At 34.6% G+C, this 23111-nt stretch overlaps 2 protein-coding genes and 1 pseudogene across 2 annotated transcripts; 2 read left to right on the top strand and 1 right to left on the bottom strand.

Moving 5' to 3' along the window:
* Positions 1 to 2708: 2708 nt before the first annotated feature.
* Positions 2709 to 6644, top strand: LOC139885503 (disease resistance protein RUN1-like; annotated as a pseudogene).
* A 5270-nt stretch (positions 6645 to 11914) lies between these two features.
* On the bottom strand, positions 11915 to 13773 carry LOC139885504 (AAA-ATPase At2g18193-like). The gene is made up of 3 exons (XM_071869260.1): positions 13705 to 13773; positions 12613 to 13425; positions 11915 to 12406 (listed from the first exon to the last, which is right to left on the bottom strand). Exons 1-3 carry the CDS (start codon positions 13771 to 13773, stop codon positions 11915 to 11917), a joined length of 1374 nt encoding a protein of 457 aa, XP_071725361.1.
* Positions 13774 to 15347: 1574 nt separating this feature from the next.
* LOC139885505 (AAA-ATPase At2g18190-like) lies at positions 15348 to 17682 on the top strand. Its single transcript, XM_071869261.1, has 3 exons — positions 15348 to 16135; positions 16609 to 16933; positions 17323 to 17682. Exons 1-3 carry the CDS (start codon positions 15348 to 15350, stop codon positions 17680 to 17682), a joined length of 1473 nt encoding a protein of 490 aa, XP_071725362.1.
* The last annotated feature ends 5429 nt before the right edge of the window (positions 17683 to 23111 follow it).

Here is a 23111-nt window from a genome sequence, read left to right on the forward strand (position 1 = left end):
TTCTACCCAACTTCTCAGCCACGCCTTGGCTTTCCTATCTTTCTCTAACAGCTGCTCCCTTCTTCTCCTATCATTTTCGCCTAAATCCTCAATCTAACCCCAACTGGTAAATCTCCTAAACCATTTAACACAACTTCAGTCCATCCTAAATCATCAACAGCTTCTCTAACTATCACAGACCATAAATCATAGTCTTCCCCAGCAAATTTAAAAATCCCATAACTATTACCTGAAACGTCGAGATTCATTGTTCACAAATTCTGACTTCTCTCCAAGACCGTCACCCGAGGCGCTCTGATACCACTGATGGAGCCTTACTGTGCCAACAGATTCCGCTAGCACAGTAGAATGGCTTTGAGACCGTGACCACAGGACGAAGACACTGCCAATCACAGCTCAGCTGAACGAAAACAGAGGATGAATCTGCGCTCACAGGATGAAGAGCACAGCAACAGAAACAGTAACAACTCAGAAAGATGAAATGAAGAAGACGAAGATTAAGAAAACTTGAACGAAAAACAGGATTGTAATCATATCCATTTTGTGAAACGATTTGATGCTAAAAACTTAAATCTAAGGCTTGACTTTGGTATCTAAATTGTTTGGATCCTAAGAAAATCTAATTTCGGTTTCTGGGTATTCTAAGGTGTTCACTCACCAATGCAACCAAGGTTTTATAAAACTGTAAAAATGAAGAAGACGAAGAAGAAAGGTGAAGAAAAATGGCGATTTCAATCTATTTAATTTTTGTATTGAACGCTCAATTAACTTGTTTCCTTCTCTCCTTCTTCTTTTTTCAAACTAACAGAGTGACTCTATATATAGGGTCGAACACGCTCGACGTCCTACATGAAATGGGAAAGCAAATACAGCCTGGATTTTGGAAAACCAGAAACCATAAAGTGAAAACTAAAAGTGGTATTCTCCCACACAATTCGTTTTTCCTACTCCCTATGTAACTGAAATTCACCTATGACTTGTTCACAACGCGTTATTCGAGCAAATCCGTACTGTAATCAGTAAAAACGGGCTGACTGTACTTCATCTTCTTCCTTGCGAAAAACACCATTTTTGTTGACTTTCGGGTTGACTTTTGTTCTGAGCTTGATCACAACTGAATCTTCTTCTTAACTTCATCTTCTTACTTCTAACAACTTCTTTTAACTTCAACTTGAATTAAAAACTACACTAAAATTTGAATTTCGCCGTTTGCTTGACGGCCAAGCTTTCTCTAGCTTACAGACCCATTTTGCGATCTTCTTAGAACTTCAATCTGAACCTTCAGTCTCCTTCAATGGAGTATTCTCGACATTTTTCCGTCGACAAACACAGCTGCCGTGCCTTCAACTGACAATGCTTGATTTTCGTTCTTCACAGAACAACTCGAACTCACATTATGACTTCTAGGCCATCCCAGACAAAATTGAGCATACCAACTTCTTTGTTTCAACAAGACGAAGCTACCCACTTAACTAATTTATTGAAAACTGCAGAATTAAACAACTTGGACTGAAATTAAAGATAGAACCCTAACCGATTTGGGGCTTTTCGATTTAGGGAATTGCTGGACAATTGCTCTTAGAAGTAGTGTAGGCGACATCTTCCTGAGTGTTTTCATATATACCACGGCCTCCGACTTTGCTCCGGCCGGTCCGCAGATCGTTTGCAAGAATTTCCGTCGACAGCTTCTTTGAAACTCCACCCGAGTCCTCAAGCTTTGCTGCAGGTACTGCTGAGTCCTTCTGTTCTGGACGGTGTGCAGTTTCATCCTTCCTGCAGTAACACCTTTCTTCAACACTGCTCGACTTTCCAGTGCGCTGTTTTGCTTCAATCCTCTTCGAAAACTCGACCAGCATCTTGTAGAAGCTTTCCACAAGTGAATTGTCAAAGATAGGTGCTTCAGCAGTCGACTGCTTCTTCTTCACGGCTTGTTTCTTCTGCTGGAAGTTAACTCTAGCCTTCAAGTCTTTCTTTTCTTTCTTCTCTGCTGCAGCCTGTGCTTCAATGATCTCGAGCCCCTTGAGATGACCTACTCCAACACTTATCTCAGGGCATATGTCAATGAAACTGGCTCTTCCACTTCAATAACAACAGATTCTCTGGCTAAGAGTTAATCTAGAAAACAATAGGCATGAATTTATTGTTAAACTGCTTCTGAACTATCACGGCTAGCATTTTGGGTTATGTTTTCTTTTTTGTTTTAGTTTTCCCATGTACCAAGAAAAAAGCCCCCCAAAGCATCATACATACCAATACCAATAGAAAAAACTAAGTTAAGCAACTTTCAAGAAAGAGAGTTGTCATACATAATAATTACGTCAAAACAACTTCTATGAAACAGAGTTGTCATATAAAATAATTACATCAAAGCAACTTTCAAGAAAGAGGGTAGAGACGACTTGAAGGAGACTTTTTTTTTTTTTCAATTAAAGTAAACTATTTTTTTAAAGAAAAATTCAAACATCCTTTAATTCCTAAAGAATTTCTTACTTATATAAGCTCTCCCTCCTTTCTAGTTCTAATTTCTAAGCACATAGGCAATTCTAATTTCCATATTTCTCTAAATTCGAACTTTCTTTTGCATTTCAGGCACGACTTGTGTTATTTAGTGATCATGATTTTACTTATATTATGCTTTTATTTAGTGCTTTTGAGGTGAATAAACATGAATATTTGACATGTCTCTTTTGCAGTGATCGATGGCTGCCATGGCAAGGGAGAATAAAACACGTGTATTAATGTCTCCATGTACTTACCAAGTTTTCTTGAGTTTTCGAGGTGGAGATACGCGTACAAACTTCACCGACCATCTTTACCATGCTTTGAAACGTGAAAGAGTTCATACTTACAGAGATGATGATGAAATTGTTAGAGGAGAAGCTATTAAGCTTGAACTTAAAAGGCAATTACACAATCCAAAGTCTCCGTCATAGTTATATCGGAAAATTATGCATCTTCAAGTTGGTGTCTTGACGAACTTGTCATGATCTTGGAAAAGAGGAGAACCGCAAAGCACGTTGTCTTACCTGTTTTCTACCAAGTCGATCCCTCTCATGTTAGGTGGCAGATGGGGAGTTTTGCCAAAGCATTTGCTAAGCTTGAATTGGAGAATGACAAGTATAAGATTGAAAAGTGGAGGGCTGCTCTTAAGGAAGTTGCAGATCTTTCAGGGATGGATTCGACTAACAGGTAATATCTTAAGCTACAAATTCATTAAATAAACTCTATATATGATATAACTGTGAGAGAATAATACATTTTAAGTTTAATTTTGATTTGTAGGCATGAGGCGGACTTTATTCAAGAGATAGTGGGAAAGGTACAACAGAAGTTAGATCGACCAAAACTGAATGTTCCAACACACATTGTCGGAAGAGATTCTATAACACAACTCATTAACAATTGGTTAAATGATGGGTCAAAAAAAGCTGGAATTGCAATAATATATGGGATTGGTGGAATCGGGAAGACGACTGTTGCCAAGACTGTTTACAACCAGAACGTGAGGAGATTTGATGGTGGTAGCTTTCTCACAGATATCAGAGATGCAACAAAGGAGACAAGTAGTTTGATTTGTATTCAAAAACAACTCCTTTCGGATATCTTAAAGAGACCAGTTGAAGTACAAAGTGTAGAAGGAGGAATACAGAAGATAAGAGATCGTGTCATACACTGTAAAAAAATCCTTATCATTCTTGACGATGTTGATGAAGAAAAGCAGTTAGAAAAAATATTTGGAAGCCAACCACAGCTTTGTTCTGGTAGCAAGATTATCATCACAACTAGATATAAAAATCTAATGACTCTGAGGTCTCATGAAGTCTCAAAATTTGCAGTCAAAGAATTAGGTGATCAAGAATCAATTGAACTAATTAGTTGGCATGCCTTTGGGAAAGACCATCCTACTGAGGATTTATTAGAATGCTCAAAACAAATCGTCGACCATTGTGGAGGACTTCCATTAGCTCTTGAAGTTTTGGGGGCTTCCTTTTCTCAAAAAACAAGCATAGGTGTATGGGAGAATATGTTACAAAAATTAAAAGCAATTCCTGATAGGAAAATTCTGGATGTTCTCCGACTAAGCTATGATTCTCTATCAGATGATGATGTCCAAAGTATATTCCTTGACATTGCGTGTTTTTTTGTTGAGGAAGAGTACAATGACAACATGGTTGAGATTCTCGATGGTTGTCGTCACTACTCAAAAATAGGAATTGAAAATTTAGTGGAAAGGTGTCTGTTGAATATTCAAGGAGGTCGGTTCTCTATGCATAACCTAATTAGAGATATGGGGAGAGAAATTGTTCGTCAAGAATCTCTTCATGACCTTGGAAAACGTAGCAGGATATGGAATGATAAGGAATCATATGCTTTACTGAAAGAAAGAACTGTAAGAACTACAACTCATTCCATACGTGATGAACTTCACAATAAAATATCTAAATGTATATCTTTGTTGTTTTGCAGGGCACTAAAAGAGTGAAAGGTATCACTCTTGACTTTTCTTTGTTGAAGGCAGATCAATCTGAAGAAGTAAATGTAAGTATGAATGAATTGTGCTGAATGACATATATTTAGAAGTGAGTGATGGATATTAACATTTAACAATTCCTTTATTAAAATAGATAGTTGTAGACGCGGACACATTCGGAGGGCTTCAAAATGTAAAACTTCTTAAGCTGAATCATGACAACCTTATTGGAAATCACAAAAACTTCCCCAAGAATGTAAAACCTCTTGACTTTTCCCAGTTGAAGGCAGGTCAATCTGGAGAAGTAAATGTAAGTATATGAATGAATTATGTTGAATTATGTTGAATGCAAAACCTCTTAGCATTTAATGGTTTCTTAAACAGGGAAATGTAGAGGCAGATACATTCACAGGCCTACAAAACGTAAAACTGCTTAAGATGAATTTTGTCAACCTTATTGGGAACCACAAAAACTTCCCCAGGAATCTGATATGGCTTTGTTGGCATGGATTTCCAATGAAATGCATACCCGCAGATTTTTGTTTGGAGAAGGTGGTTTCTCTCAATGTATCTTACAGCAAAATCAAACGTCTTTGGGAAGGAGCAATGGTATAATATTAGTAGTTTGATTTAATTTCTTATAGTATCTTGTGTCACAATAGGTAATGATTAACTTTTGGTCTTTGAGCAGAGGCTTCCAGGTTTGAAGTTTCTTTATGCAAGCCATTCCCATCAACTCGTTACGATCCCAAACTTTTCCGGTACGCCTTGTCTTAAGAGTTTGATAATGGAAGATTGTACAAAATTGGTTACGCTCGATGCCTTCGTTGGACGTTTAGAAAGGCTAGAGGTTTTAAATCTCAAATGCTGCAAAAACCTGAAGAAGCTTCCATGGAACATCAATGTGTTAAAATCTCTTCAAGAACTTCACTTATTGGGTTGTTCATCTCTTGTTGAGTTACCTGAGGCTTTAGGGAAAATGGAATGGTTAAAAAAGATAAATCTAAGTGGATTCGGCTCTAATCAATTTTCCCTCAGTGATAGAAACTCAGAGGGAGTACTCAGTCTATCGCTAAATACATTTAGATCTGCATATTCAAATATAAGATCTTGGCTGTCACCTAGAAAAAATCCTCTTGATTTATTCCCTTCTTCTCTTACTCATTTGACACTTCAAAACTGCAATTTATCTGATGATGATATTTCTTTGGGTCTTTTTAGACTCTGTTCTTTAAAACTCTTGGATTTATCTGATAACCCATTTTGCAGTATTCTCGTTGATATAAGTAACCTTACCCAGCTCGAGAAACTTGTTTTAAAGAAGTGTACAAGGCTCAAAGTTATTCAGAAGCTTCCAAGTCTTTTGAAAAGACTTGATTTGTCCGATTGTAGATCTGTGGAAAAAATCCCAGATTTCAGTAAGCAGTATAAGTATAAGTATAAAGGTCTCGTTTATGGTTACTTCTACAACACAGTTTCATTGGTGGAGATTGAAGGCAGGATGAAGTTAGACACAATAGGACATGTAGATTCACACGTTATAGAAAGTTTGGGACTGTACAGATCAGAATGTTTGGAAGGCATCAAGGTCAATCTAAAAAGTCTTTACCATGGAACACGTATACACAACACTCCACTCAAGGTAATCTTAATTTTCTTGGTGAATTAGTTAAACATTTGTATTTTTTTTTTTTTATGTAAACATTTGTATTTTTTTATTTATTTCATTTAATTGTTTGCATAATATTAATTGCAGGTAATGTATGAATTTAACATATGCAACATTTTCCTCCCAATGATCAGTAAGGTTCCTAACTGTTACAACATCCATGAGGGGAGGACCATGTCATTTGTGGTGCCATCAAAACCTGGTTTCAAGATACGTGCCTTGAATATCTGTTTTCTATATATGAATGGGAATGGTCCATCAAAATATTTCTACCTCATTAAAATAGTCAATCGGACCAAGAGAATGAGTTGGGGTTATTTTCCTTTTTATCAGAGCTTTACAGAAGATGGGAATGGCGCTACATTATGGTTAAGTTACTGGAACATTGGGGATAAACATTTTGATGCCAGAGATGAAATCAGAATACAGAATTTGGACACTAACAAAGTCAAATTAAGCGGGTGGAAATTTGTATGGGAAGCTGATCAAGATAGAGATCCCTAACTAAACCTCACTTGGCCTTGGCCTCTATCTATGGGTTTCCGTACTCAGTGGCCTTGGCCTCTATCTAAGGTTCCAGGAGGGGGGGTTCTAGACTGTCATATGTGGTGCCATCAAAACTTGGTTTCAAGCCTTTTTTTGCTTTTAGGTTTGACTGCTCGGACTAATAGTTCATTCTCTTACTTAATTTAGCAGCCAAACATTATGTCTCTCGTTAAATGCATTGTTATGTTAGGACTGAAGGTAACTTCATGTAGGTTTTCAAGCCTTAAAAGAAGGAAAATGAAAACATTTAGAAACTGATCGCTTAATGGTTACTTCATCTAGCACAATTTTATAGGAATGTTTTTCCAATTGAATTTCTGCAGACAACCTGTTCTTTTCCCTAGCAAATGATATGCGCGCTATTGCAGCCTAAAAAAAGTCTTAGATGGATCTAATCTGTTCGTATAAGTTTTGACAGAAATTCATGAGTTGCTTTCTTTAAGAAATCTAATCAGTCATTTTCATATTTTCGATTTCGTCCTCCAATTGATTTAAATTTTTAATTTTTAATATACAGGCATGGAAGTGTTGAACTTGCTTGTTTCATCAATTGAGTGCTTAATGAGTTCAAGGATGAAAGTTAAGAACAAGAATTGTCAAAAGAAGAAGGAAGTGAAAGGGAAGCCTGGAAAGAAGAAGCTTGGCCAGCAAGCCACTGTCTTTGGAGAAATCGCTGCAAAAACATTCTTGGAGGTGTTTTTGATGAATTTGAACAAGAACGGGGCAAAACAGTGCGGTGGAAGTGCCTCTAGAATCGATTCAGGTGTGACTGGTAAGAAAATGGTGTTGTCTGACGATAAGGATGAAACTGCACATCGAGAAGTGTTGAAGGACCTTTCTGTAGCTTAAGGGAAGCCTAAGGACTCAGATGGAATTCTCAAGAAGCCAGTTGCTGCTCAGAAATTCACTGTTCACGCCGGTGCAATTAAAAGGTATCCTATGGTGAAAAACCCTCTTTTAGCTAGGGTTCTATCTTTACTTTAAGTTGAATTTCCAGTTTTAGTCTTGATGAATAAGATTTGTTAAATCGATCATCCAGATAGTTTCGAGATAGCCTATATGAAGCTATTTGTTGAGTTAATTGAGTTGATGAACTGATACTCAAAATTGGGAATTTTGTATTGGAGTTATTTCTGTTGAAAATGTTGATGCTGTTTCGTCAAATATAAGTTGTCCGCAAGGTTGAATCGAAATTCTAAGCTACCATGAGAATGACATTTTCAGTTGAAGAAGAAGTCAAATTGCAGCAAATTAATTCATCAGTTAAGTTCAGTTTAGTGTAGCAATGGAGTTCGTAAACAGCTCAAACTGCAAAAATTGGGAAAACATTCTAGGTTACTTCCGCAGCAATCAACTTCATGTAGGTTTTCAAGCCTTGGTCAAGGAAATTGGGAAAACATTTACTGTAGAAACTGATCGCTTAATGATTACTACGTCCAGCTAAAACAATTTTCAAAACCACATTGTGTTTTGAAAGTAAAGAATCTCTTTATTCTTGATATGCACGCTATTGTCGCTATTCTCATACAACTGAATTTCCCTTGACTTTACATATTCACATTGTCTGTTGAAAGTTGAAACTTCTGTTCTGTGGACTTTTTACCATCTTAAGGCCAAACAGAGTGAAGAGACTTGTTAAAGAGACTAGACCAGACATGCTTAGTTTTACTCTAAAGTAAGACCGGGAAACAAAAAGATAAGCTTTTTGAGCGACCATTTGCAAGTTAGCAAGCTGGTAAATTATTGCATTAAAAAAGTTATAAGGAGAATCCGAGAAGATAAGTTGATGTTTTGGGAGGATGAGAATGTAATTATCTCAGAATAAATAGTTACTAAAAGCTTAATTTTAGACTCATCTCGCATATATATTTCGTTAGTTGATTTTCCAATTCAATGTGGAGACTGGGTGAAGGCGTGGCCCGAGTTGACGGTGAGTCGCTGAGTTGACTCAGAGAGTTAGGATAATTGGATGTGCCTCCCATTTTCTATAGACAATAAAATTACCACCTCAAAATATAGGATACATTTTTTTTTAATTACATCAGTACAAGGACAACTCAATCCGAACCCTGACCTCAGGAATTGCACCACTGCAATTCTTGTAGGAAAAGTTCCCTTTGTAAAAACCATCGAGAAATTCAACGAGGCAGTCCTCGTCCTCTGCATCAAAGAAGCACGCTATGTCCAAGGATGAGAATTTTATTTTTTGGTCAACCGAATTAATTTGTATTGCCTAAAGTAACACATTATGCACGAAATTCACTTTCACTACAAAATGAAAGAGAAATTTAGTAGCGCTAATTCTTTTGCGATTATGTCACCGGATGTGACAACTCAACGAGCAGTTACAAAAGTTCTTTTTATAATCACTTGAAATATAAATAATCTTTCTGAACTTAGTGATTAAAGATTACAATCAAGACTTAAGAATATTCTGAATGATGAATGGATTGATTATTCTTAAGTGAAGGACTGGTTCAGCTTAGTATTTGTTGAGACAGTTTACAATCTAATCATGACGTGGCTAAGTATAGTAAATTGGGATTGGATAAGTCTCTTCTATAATTGATAATATCAAAAAAAAAAATGATATTAAAGTGGATTTGATTCAATAAGTAATTGTAACTATGACTCAAGTATTGATTTGTTCAGTTGTTACATAACTGGATTATGACAACAATCGTGAATCGATAAATGATTCGATCAGTATAGCAAAAATTCAATCGTGACAAACAGATCACACAATGATTATTTGGTTGAAGTGTTTGAACTATTTGATTATCTTGTTTTTAATAAGTGAACAATAAAGATAGAGATAAATCATATTGTATATGTGACGCAATATAGATTCAAACAAACAAAAGATAACACAAGAGATTTAATTCTTATAAGTAAGACTAGTACGAACTCCTATTTAACTACATCGGGAGGCTAGTACTTTCAACTCTGTTTGAACAACCTTTTGATTTGGTGAAGCTATGACAATAAACACGGTCTGAGTGGAGAACACTCCCCCTCTAATTTTCTCCCAAAGAAACGATGTTTGTGTAAATGAATCAGTGAGATGAGTCCTTTATTTTTAGGCTTTAGTTGCCTTGGTCACTAATCTTATTCTTGAATGCGCAATCCGTCCTAATCTTGATTGTCTTTGACTTCCATCAAGATATTTAGTTTCCAAATTTGTTTCTCATTTTAGTCGCATGTTTATAATAACTGCACTAGAAGTATAAGATCCGATTATGATTCTTTATATTAAACTTGTTTTGTTTTTCTTCGGTTTCCAAATTTGTTTCCTCTTTTGGTCGCATGTTTGTAATAATTGTATCAGAAAGTATAAGATCCGATTTTGTTTGTTTTTCTGCCACGTATTTTGTTTTCTTTTGTGTTGTGTCTTTGATCTATGAAATCTCTACATGCGATCTATATATACTTCAGCTCATATACTCCTTTGATTCATTCAATAAAATCTTTAGCCTAGACAATAGACAGAGAGTTATTCCAAACAGGTTAAAGATCAGAAAAAAGAGGTAAAAATTTATACTCGTGAGGGTAAAGTATTCGATGACTGGAATTATGAATGGACTCCTATCTATCTTGATCATCCTTCCACATTTCACACGGTAGCTATTCATCCCGCGGTAAAAAAGTTGATTATTGACATCTTGACAGGTAAATAAAATTTCCTTTCTTCGTATGATGTTTTACATTTTTAGGTTATTTATTCACTAAATACATGCATGTTTATTTAGATGAACCTAAAAATATAAAACATCATGTATTTGTGACGGAGGGAGTATTCTTCTATATGATTTTTTTCGTACTTTCATTTAATAACAATAAGAATCATCAATTATTGTTAAAGCCTAAGATCAAGTACTTTCATATAAAAGGCATAAGAATATCTAGATATGTATTATTACAGGTTTTTGAAGAGGAATGAGTTTTACAAGAAAGTAGGCAAAGTTTGGAACAGATGTTATCTATTGCATGGTGTTCCGGGGACTGGAAAAACCAGTTTGATTGCTGCTATTGTTAATTACTTGAAATTTGACATATATGAATTCAAGTTTGATGATATACCTTATGATGGTATCATGAGAAAGTTTTTGCGAACCACAGCCGGTCGGTCGATTTTGGTCATGGAGGATATTGATTGTATAGACGATAGAAATCAAGAGTACGACGCACCTTTTATTTACGAGGAGGACGAACGCCGCTGCTATGATAACAATGATCCAAAGGTTAGGGTTTAACTGTATTCAGTTTGTTAGTTAGAATTTCGATTAATCTACTTAATTTCTAGAGAAAATTTAGGAATTCTTTAAGAAATTAGTAAAATTTTCAACGTTAAAAACTCTTTCTTTTAATTACTAGAGGTTTGATTTTCTCAACCTTGACCTATATATTAGCAGGTGCTACTGCAGAAAAATTGACAGAAATAAATCTCTAATGAAAAGTTGTTAAGATTGATCTGACCAACTTAGACTTTTGCCATCCTAGCTATTAGGATTTTTTTTTCTTGTAGTAGTATAGATTTGAAGTTCTGCCTTAGATTCTCGTCTTACTGACAAAATATCATTGAGAATATATCTAAAAGAGTTTTAACTAATGTTCTTTTTGTGTTATTTTTAGCATTCAATAAACGGATTATTAAACTTTCCAAATGGGTTATGGTCAAGCTGGGCTAATGAGAGAATTTTCATCTTCACGACGAATCAAAAGGATCGGCTTGACCCGGCTCTGCTTCATCGTTTTGATATGCAAATCAACATGTCCTATTGCAATGCTGAAGCGTTCCAGATCCTGGCCTCTAATTACCTAGGCGAAAGTTGCAGACATAATCCTCTTTTCGAAGAAGCCCTAGAATTAATCGAGTCCATATCAATCACTCCTGCAGAATTAACTGAGGAACTAATAAAGATCGAAGATTCAGGTGAAGATTTTTCCCAACTTGTTAACTTCATGTATGGAGGGGTAAAAATAAATAAATTTTCATGCTGTGAAATGGAATTGACTGTTTAAGTTAGAAATGGCTAATTTTACGATTTAAGGGTCGAAACACACTAAGTCAGTCTTAAATCACTATAATAATAATAATAATATAACAATTTTCACCAACAACATTATCATTATCAAAATTTTGTTTCAGCCAACAAGTTTAACGCAAAGTTTCTTCATCAAAATTGAAAATCATTTGCTTATAAGCTCTTCTAAATTAACTCGCCTATTTATTCTTCAAAATTATTATCGTTATCATTATCATCATCGTCATTATCTTCCTCCTTTCTGTTCTTCTTTCGTTCAAGATTCTTATTCTTTTTGTTCTTTTTCAGTTTCCTACTCGTTTCAGCCCGATCCTTTTCGATATTAATCTTTTGCTTTAGGAATCGAAGCATTCCTTGAAATACAACATCAATATCTTCACTCTTCATCAGTTCCTCGGCTACTTCCGCAGGCGTGACCTCTAGACACTCGATAAGGGTTACGATATCTCCAAAAAGACGGTGGCTTTTGCAGCTTTCTCCTAGGTAATTCGAGGCCAGGATCTTGAAGCTCTCTGGGGTGCAATAGGACATGTTAATGTGAATATCCATCCGACCAGGACGTAATAATGCAGGGTCTAGACGATCCTTGTGATTCGTTGTGAAGATAATAATCCTCTCGTTACCACAACTTGACCATAGCCCATCAATAAAATTCAGCAGCGCCGATAAGTTCAACTGCAACATTAATAGTTTATTAACCTCGTAATCAGGAATATATATATATATATATATGAATGAAAATTTCCATAACTAAGGTAATTATTTTCAATCGAATTACAAGATTTGATTACTTTTATTAAACAAGGAATGAGATTCAATAAATTTATAAAACTCAGTTGAGTTAGAATATAAATTAATCATGAAAAAAAAATTAAACAAACCTTAGTGTCCAAAATAGATCTATTAGGTGGCTGATACTGATAAATATCTGATTCGTCATCACGATCATGAGTAGCTGGATTACAATCAATATCTTCAATGACCAAAATAGATCGATTGCCTGTCGTCATCAATATATCTTTAAAATTATGTTGCATACTTCCAAGCTCCAAATCATAGATATCAAACTTCAAGTAATTCGCCATGGCAGCAATCAAACTCGATTTTCCGGTCCCCGGAGGACCATATAATAAGTAAACTCGTTTCCAAGCTTTTCCTACCCTTTTGTAAAAATCTTTCCTTTTCAAGAATCTTTCCAAATCATCGATTATCAATTTCTTTAAACAAGGATCCATTGCGACAGTTTCAAAAGTTGAAGGGTGATCTAGGGTTATCGAATTCCAACCATGATGATATTGTCGACTCTTAATTTGGACAGTCTTATTCTTTTCTTTCATTTCTTTAGCTTTCTCCATAATATAGGGCAAATAGGAATCAAATACTCTCTCCTTGAATTTCTTGTCGAAGCTAAGCTCAAACCATTTCTTCTCAACGTGATCTTTTGACTCGTCGCCTGAAAAGATCCAGACAAGCCTGATTTTTTCCTCGAAAACGTCATAGATCTTCTCACCCTTATCGATCGTGACAGTCAAATTACCATTTTGTCCCTGGATCCTGCTAACTCTTAACCGTTCTGTTTTGGGGCTGATTTTTTTGCTCGTGTAGATCTCTGCTGCTTCGAAGACGTCGTTTTTCGCCATTCCAGTTTTCTCGTCGATTACCAGAGTGAGTAAATTATTTCGAGGAACGAAAAACTTGTCGAAGAATCTATAAATATATGATCGAAGCTCGCCAGGAAGAAATTCATTCGCCACCGTTCTAATGAGGGGTACAGTACTTTTGTGTCCTTTTTCGACGGGAGGTGAACATCAATAGCCGGACCGGAAACGGCGTTTCCGGTCCAACTAATTGTGATTAGGGGGATGATTAATTAGTTAAAACCGGAATTTGGAAAACCGGTTTTAAGTAAAACCGGAATTGGGAAAACCGGTTTTAGGGGCAGAATAGTAATTTAACATTTTTTAATTAATTACATCTTCTTCTCCGGCGAAGAGCTCTCTCTCCCGACTCTCTCTCTCTTCGTCAACTGGTATTCCGGCCATCTCCGGCCTTGGTTCCGGTACCAAAAGATTCGTCTCTTCAACACAAACACGACGGTATAATTTAATTTTTCTATCTCGCTTTCGTTTGTCTTAATTTTTGATTCAAAGTTTCGGTTAAAATTTTGAAAACGTCCGAATACAGTCACTTTCCGGCCGGCATTCGACGTGTTCTGGCCGGTTTCGAGATCCTCGTGGTCTCGTCTACAACATATATGAATTTCAGGCAATTCCGGTGAGATTACATTTTTGACGGAATAATTAGACGAGGGAAAAGCTTTGACTTCCGGCCGGCATTCGACGTGTTCTGGCCGGTTTCGAGATCCTCGTGGTCTCGTCTACAACATATATGAATTTCAGGCAATTCCGGTGAGATTACATTTTTGACGGAATAATTAGACGAGGGAAAAGCTTTGACTTCCGGCCGGCATTCGACGTGTTCTGGCCGGTTTCGAGATCCTCGTGGTCTCGTCTACAACATATATGAATTTCAGGCAATTCCGGTACGATTACATTTTTGACGGAAAAAGCATTGACCGGTTACATGAAACGCTCCACTCACGGCTTGCCACGTGGCATTTCGAAAAAAAAAAATTAAAGACCGGGAATGGGAAACCCGGTCTTAGTTTGACCGAGAATCCCAAAACCGGTCTTATTTAACCTTAATTACGCATAATTAATTTGTTGGACCGAAAACGCGGTTTCCGGTCCAACTACAAATGTTCACCTCCCGTCCTTTTTCAACAAAAATGTCTACCTAATTTTTTTTTTAAATATATATGTAATTTCCTGTTCTAATGAGCATTAAGTAAGCTGTCAAAGATGCATAGGCGGAGAACAAGCCCGGGGCTGTTTGTGGCAAATTGGATCTAGAAAACATGTTTAATTCTGATTGATTTGTATAATTCGGGACTTATTGTTAGAATATGATCAGTTCAGCTTTTATATGGGAAAAGACCTACAGGCTTTATTGTTCGATTTTTATTTATTATTTTGCCCTTTACTGTTAACTTTATTCTAACAACTTAGTCTCGAACTGGAAAAAAATATTTATATTTTGTTTGAAATTGTCTTAAAGTTTGTGTTCAAGATGTATCTCCCAGATATAATAGGATCTACAAAAGATTGTCTTAAAATAGATTCAAATATATTTCTTATGGGAAAATTTTTTAGATGGATTTAGTCTAACGTATCATATTTTAAGTATGCAAATAAAATATTGACATCTGTAACATTGGATAATAGGTACTGGTATATATATGTGTTGGAAATTAGTTATTTTTCATAATTAATAATTAATTAAAATGAAAGATGTTCTTCTTCCTCAATTCACGTTGAGGAATAATATTAGCGATTTACATTGACCAGTTATAGTAAGGGATAATCACACTCTAACTCTAACCAGTATCTTTCTAAATTATCAAAAGCATTTTTTAAAGGATACAAGTGTAATTGTGCATGGAAAGGCTGAACATTTCATACTAACTAGCTAGTTCTTCTCTTAGATGAGCATTAACATTCAAAACTCTTTAAGTAGTATTTTGTAACTCTGAAAACCTCGTGAATTAGTGATCACCATGATTTCCCTGTCTAATGCGGCCTCATCAGCCTCCAAATTGTTCTCTTTCTACGCCTCGCTGACGGCATTTCTAATTCTGATCAAAGCAACAGTCGACGAATTTGTTCCTTACGAGCTTAGATCATATATTCACAAAATATTATCCACCCCTATGAACCCTTCACTCACTTTGATCTTCGATGAGCTAGTTCCTGATTGCATCGAAATGAAGAATGAAATCTTTGAATCAGCGGAGACTTACCTTGACGGAAAAATCAGCCCTAAATCCGTGAGATTAACAGTGGGAAAACCGCAAGGACAAAATGGGAATATCACAATCTCCGTCGGAAAAGGTGAAGAAATTCCAGATCAATTCGGGGATATTAAAGTCATTTGGAGATACGCACACCAAGTAGAATCCAAAAGGAATAAACAACAACAACAACAACAACAACAACAACACGAATGGGGAGGAGGACGAGAAGGAGACGATCATGATTTATTATTAGAAAAACAAGATGATGATGATGATGAACTTTTCTTAGTTAAAAAGGAATGGTTTGAGCTGAGCTTTAATAATAATTTTAAAGATCTAGTGTTAAAATCATATTTGCCTCATGTCATGGCCACATCCAAACAGATTAAAGATCAGAAAAAAGAGGTCAAAATTTACACTCCTGAGGGTCAAATATTGGATGGCCGCTGGTGTTTTGAATGGAATTCTATCTATCTTGATCATCCTTCCACATTTCATACCCTAGCTATTCATCCAGCGGTAAAAAAGATGATAACTGACGATCTTGACTGGTAACTAATTTTCTTTATTGTTGTTGTTTTCAATCTTCTTTACTTGATAGGGTAAGGTGTTTTAATGCAAACGATTTCGGTTGATGCACTTATCTTAGATTTAGGTCATGTTCTATTAATATATTTTTTCGCATAAAAAAAAACTTTATTTTTTATAGAAGTTTTAAAAAAGAACAACAAAAGGAGGAAGAACCTCAAAGGACAATGAGAATGTTATTAAAATGTTTATGGTCTATATGAATTTTTTTTACGTACTTTCATATAACAACAATAACAATAACAACAAGCATCAATTCAAGAATTGCTTCGATTGGCTTGAAAGCAAGATACAATACAAAACACCCATGTTATTTACTGGCTACATGAATCATCAACATTTAAGTCCAAGATCGAGTACTTCCATATGAAATGAACAAATATATCAAGATCTACCCTTAGTGATGAAACAGGGCACTATATATGTATTATTACAGGTTTTTGAAGAGGAAAGAGTTTTACAAGAAAGTAGGCAAAGTTTGGAACAGAAGTTATCTATTGTATGGTGTTCCGGGGACGGGGAAAACCAGTTTGATTACTGCTATTGCTAATTACTTGAAATTTGACATATATGAGTTCAAGTTTGATGGTATAGATTATGATGGTATCATGAGAAAGTTGTTGCGAACAACAGGCAGTAGGTCGATTTTGGTTATGGAGGATATTGATTGTATAGACGATGCAAATCAAGAGTTTGATATGTACGACGTACCTTTTACTGACGAGGAGGAACGCCGCTGCTATGATAACAGGGATCCAAAGGTTAGAGTTTAACCATATTCAGCATGTTGCTTAGAATTTCGATTAATCTACATAATTTCTACAGAAAAATTTAGGAAGTTTTTAAGAAATTAGTAAAATTTCTAGAGGTTTGATGTTCTCAACCTTGACCTACTAGCCAGTGCTTCTATGGAAAAATTCACAGCCAAACAGAAATAAGTCTCAAACGAAATTAAAATTATTGAGATTGATCTGAACAACCGAAACAAAAGAGGTTTAATGTTCTGCCTTCCAGCAATTATGACTTTTTCTTATAGTACTAGAGATTTAATGTTTTACCTTAGATTCTCGTCACACCGTTTAAATGTTATTGAGAATATTCTGAAATATCTAAAAGAGTTTTAATTGATGTTCTTTTTGTGTTATTGTAGCCTTCAATAAATGGATTATTAAACTTTGCAAATGGTTTGTGGTCAAGCTGGGCCAATGAGAGAATTTTCATCTTCACGACGAATCAAAAAGATCGGCTTGATCCGGCTCTACTTCATCGTTTCGACATGCAAATCAACATGTCCTATTGCAATGCTGAAGCGTTCCAGATCCTGGTCTCTAATTATTTAGGCGAAAGTTGCAGACATAATCCTCTTTTCGATGAAGCCCTAGAATTAATCGAGTCTGTATCAATCACTCCTGCAGAATTAGCAGGGGAACTAATCAAGATTGAAGATTCTGGTGAAGATTTTTCCCAACTTGTTAACTTCCTTCATGTATGGAGGGGTAAAAATAAATAAATATTCTTACTGTGAAATGGAATTGACTGTGATTTAAGGGCGAACTAGGATTTTTTTTCCCTAAAATCACTATGCCAATTTCAATTCTTCACTTATAACTGGTCTAGCTTAGGCCACATTTCAGAGATTTTAAGCCCATCTTTTATTTCGTCTTGTCTGGACTCCTCTACCCTTAAATATTCATTTTTCTTATAATCTTTAAATATTCATTTTAATTCAAAACATACTTAACTTATATCCCTTAAATATAATTACTTAAATTAAATTTATATCATTAACTACCTCTATATTTTTTAATTATATTATAATATATATTTAACCATTCTCAAATTATCAACCACTCAACTACATAACAATTTTTAATATTATTATAATATATATTTAACCATACATCAATCATTCACATACCCATCCAATCAACCGAAATCACACCCAAACCTCAAAAAATAAAACCAAACACAATCAAATCGATACGAGTCTAGATTAAAATGAAAAAATATATATGTAAAGTTTGGAAGACGACTTTCTTCTCGTTCACTGAAAAGTCTTCGTCAATATAATAAAATATATTTCAAGAGAATTTGTCTGGTTATTATCTATGTACATGAACGATCGAACCAAAATTACAAGTGGGCACATTTGCTTCATTTGTTTTTCACCCACTCCAACTTTTAATAGTCTTTTAGATCACATCACATGGTCTTACTCTTAATTATTAGCAATTTATATTTAGAGCATCTTGTTGATTAAACATTTTTTTTTTGTATATTTTGACCAAAAAGAAACCAGGACAGTTCATTTTTTCTGCCCCACATTTACATTTTGAAATAATAATGTTAATATATATATATATATGAAACAATCAAATGGTAAATGATATAATTAGAGGAAGCCTATAGCATGCATTAGACAAAATGGTGGGTAGGCATGCCAATGAATTAGAAATGTAATCATTTAATATTTGTCCGGTCAAAATTAGAATAGAAACAAAGCTAGTTTTGATTAACAAATGATTTAATTATTATCTTGAACCGGTTTTAGACCGGAAAATCGAATTGGATAAATGATTCAATTTGATATAATATTATATGAACTCAAAAATAAAGTAGGTAATATAGTTGGCTATTTCCAGATTGTAAGAACCAAACATTGAGTGTTTGGTTTCGCATTACAAAAATTAAAAAGAAAAGAAAAATGGTTTTTATGAACTCTAAAAGATGAGCCAAAAATCAAACCAGAAACCTTTAATTAATTTCTGATGTGAAACAAAATAAAATGAGAGATCACTAGCTCAACAAGAAGATTTAAATGTGGCAAACCAAATCATATAGCAAGCAAAATTGACATGTCTTGAAAGAGTGGCAAAGCCAATAAAAGGCTTTTGGTAGGAATTAAAAATCCTTCTCGGTTGGTACCCAACAATTTTCAATCCTTCATAGTTTGTCATATGGTTATGTAATATATAAATCAGAAACTCATAATTTAAATCAAATGAGAATAAATTTTATTATTATCTCCATCCCTAATTAATTGTCATTTCGTATGTATTTTGCATAGGAAAAACGACGATCAATTAAGGACGGAAAAAATATAAGATAATTCGATTTTAAGAATGAATTGCAACTTTCACTCGGAAAATATTTAGATATAAACTTTCTACCTTAAAGTATTCACCCTTTAACAGAGCGTGCATGTCAAAAACTCTTCTTTTAAAATTACATATGTCAATTATTGACATACATATCTAAGCGACGATCTTTTAGAAAGTTCCTAATTAAGATCATTTCTCATTTCATATAATAGTTTCATTAAAATAAATTAGTGAAACCATAATTGACCTTTAAGACCTCAAACATTCTATTGAATTATTGACAAACCAAACTTTAAATATATCATCTATTTCAAAACTAACTATTAATCACTCTCCCTAACTTTTTCTTAAGTACACTTTTTCGAATGGATTGTGCTCATATGCCAAAACTAAGCAACGGTAATTACGAGGGAAAGTCGTGCGTGAGGCCACGTGGCAATAGCCGATATCTTGGAATGGAAAAATGGATTGTAGGGAAAGCATTGAATCCCACGTTCCTTTTCTATTGCAAAGCCTTTGCCGTCGGGACATTTTGATTTCGACAGATTCAGCTCAGCTCATGAGTCGGCTTCTCGATATCGACTACTCATAATTACCGGCTCGGCGGCTTCCAGCATTTACGTACGATAATACGAGACAAGGACGGATAATAGTACACAAGAATAATATTACTACTGCTTCCAATTCCATCGCCATCATCGATCGTAATTAGAATGAAATTACAAGTGAATACGTTTTAATATTTATAATTTTAGAGTGAGTCACCCACTATATAGTTGCTAAAATCACGAGTTGACTTGTAAAATCACTGAATTTATGAGTCATTTAAGAAAAAACGAATTAACTCGATTAGTGTGAGTAGTCAAGTATCTCTTTGAGTCCTAATCCCAACAAAACACGACCACCAACTTTGATGCCGCATTGGAATAGGGGCCACTAAGCCTAAATGGCAAGATGATCGTGTCGGTCGGAGAAAATGACTCTTTGTAGGAAGGTTTTAATCGGAGAAAATGACTCTATACTTGAAGGTTAACACATAGTTTTAATAAATGTTTTTTGAATAACAGTTTTAATAAAATAAAATGTTGATGTGTCAACAATCAACTCATGGAAAAATAACTCTATTCTTTCATAAATTATGCAATTTTGCCCATTTATTATATTTTAGTCCATGGGCATGCAGTTAAATTATTTACGCATTTTCAATTAAAATCAAATTTCTACATTTAATTATTAGTATGTGATTTATATTTATAAATTTCAATTTAACTAATAAATTTTTAATTTGTATATAAAATTTTATGGATTAGCGAGTGGAATTTATCAAGTCGATTATACCTATTAAATAAATCTATATAGACTCTCGTGTTGGACAACGATGAGTGGGGCTGATTCGGATTCCAGTCATGATCGAACGTGACTTTTGTTTGATGAAACGAAAATATGGCTTAGGCCGAGCTCAGCCGATATCATTAGTTGAAAATTAATAAGCACGGCCGACGGCGCAGCCGACCCATAACATTAATACGTTAAAAGTTATAAAAATAATTAATACTTGGATTGCTAATAATAATTATTGCATAAAGAAATTATAAAAGTATCTTGCAAATATCTGTCACTATGTGAATACTATATAATATTACTAGTATATCGTAACAAATTGGGTCTATGGTAGGCCAGTTGTAGATCTCGAACCGAATCGGCATTGGTGAAAATTGAAAAAAAAAATTATATGATTAAATTATCCAAAAATTAATAATGTTGGGAGGAAAATGATTTGAGCAATTATCATGTGTTATTTTGAATTTGTGAAATGCGGTAACTTTTATTTGTTTTTTACTTTAAACAAGTATGACTCGTTAAAACTCAAGCTTTTGTTAATCTAATGGTTATCTGATATTTATCCTAAATATCGTTTCTTAAAATTTTATTTGGGAAGATTTAGTGGTTATCTGATATTTATCCTAAATGTCGCTTCTTAAAACTTTATTTGGGAAGACCTATCTTTATACCGTCCAAATTGATTAGAAAAAAATGTATATGACTCAATAACATTTGCAACTTTCAATATCAATGGTTATGGAAAAACTCGAAAAATAAAATATGTTGAATATATCGATAAATATCCATTTCTAAAAAATCATAAAATATGATATATCGAGATAATATTTGTTGGAATGTTAAATAAAAATAAATTTTCGACCGAGATGAACTATCGAGAAAAAAAATTGAAAGTCCAAATCTAAATATCCATCTAATATCCATCATGCCAATTATCATCATTAAAAAAAATAACGTACGGGGGGGCATTCAAAGTAACTCAAGCAAGTAAAAAGCGAATGGCTCTTGGCGCACGTTAAGAAACTCTCTCTTAACATACGCCATATCCCGTTTCATAGAGAGGTCGTCCGCCACTTTCGACGATGGATGGCGCGTCATCGTCGACGGCGTCCGGAGGTCAGCTGCAACGTCAACAATCTGTCTTGGAGTCTCAATCGATCGATCTGACATAGAAGGTGCCAATGGTTCCAGATGTCAGATCTGCTCGATTTATGGAGATTGATCGGCCAGCAACCGTTGTTCCGGTTACTGGGTTTTCGGTGGCTAGAACCTTGGCTGAGAGACTCCGACAAAGTGATAATCGTACTGATTTTAATCTTTCTATCGATGGGGAACAAGGGTTTGCTCTCGGTTCATTAGAGAGGCAATAATCTCTTCATACTAAGTTTCAAGACGAGGAGGCTATGAATGGAGTGTTAAATGCTAGTGCTATAACGTTTAACAAAAAAACCAGTGCTGCCGAAACCATGGATGTCCAAGATGAATGCAGTCTGAGATTACGAAGGTTCCAGTATGGGTTACATTGTCGGGACTTCCTGTGGAGTATTTGTTTAAGTCTGTTCTCAGCAAGATTGGGAGCTATTGTGGTAAGCCTTTGTTTGTCGACAAGTGTACCTTGCTTAAGACTAGATTGTAATATGCTAGACTGCTCATTGAAATGGATCCTAAGGGTGATTTTCCTGATTTTGTTCCGATACTTAATGACTTGGGTGATAAAGTTGAGCGTAAGGAAATCTGCTTTGGCAACCATGAGAAGAAGATGCTTCCTAGCTACCATTTACTACATTTGGTTAGAAAGGAATGAGTTTGTTTTTGCAGGTAAGTATGTGGATTGATAGAATTGTACAAAGAGTAAAGAATTATATTCTTATAGCAACTATAGATATCGAGAAAAATCAAGTTTTGCTAGAAAATTGGTACTTATTAGTTATGATTATATCTCTGTTTTATTTGAGATATAAAAATGCAGGATGTTGCACCTAATAATTTTAAATGATAGATTTGTACTTAAAAGTTTTCACTTTGCAATAAAAATAGATATTGACAAAAAAATAAATAAATAAATAACTTACGCGAAAAATGTACCTCTATCCATCCATCTTATCAAAAAAAAAAAGTAGAAACTAACAAATATAGACTAGAATAGTAAGGTAATAATTACCAAAGAAAAAACAAAAAAGAAAGAAAAGGAAATTGATAAGTGAAAGCGTTGTTCTTATATAGACCTTGCAGTACATTTAGTGAAATGAAATTTAGTTTGATATTGTTATTTTTATGAAATTCATGTATATTTAAATTTTTTTAGTCTTAATTTTATATTTATTTCAATAAATTAATATTTTATTTTAAATAAATATTTATAATTTTTGAATAATAAATAATGGATAAATATATTATTTTTTTCTATCATTATAACATTCGCAATTTTCATTACGCAACACTTAAAGTGAATTGGGTTGTGTACATCCTTTTAAATAAATAATAAAAATATATATTT

The sequence above is a fragment of the Rutidosis leptorrhynchoides genome, unplaced genomic scaffold, assembly GCF_046630445.1.
Source record: "Rutidosis leptorrhynchoides isolate AG116_Rl617_1_P2 unplaced genomic scaffold, CSIRO_AGI_Rlap_v1 contig98, whole genome shotgun sequence".
Lineage (NCBI taxonomy): Eukaryota > Viridiplantae > Streptophyta > Magnoliopsida > Asterales > Asteraceae > Rutidosis > Rutidosis leptorrhynchoides.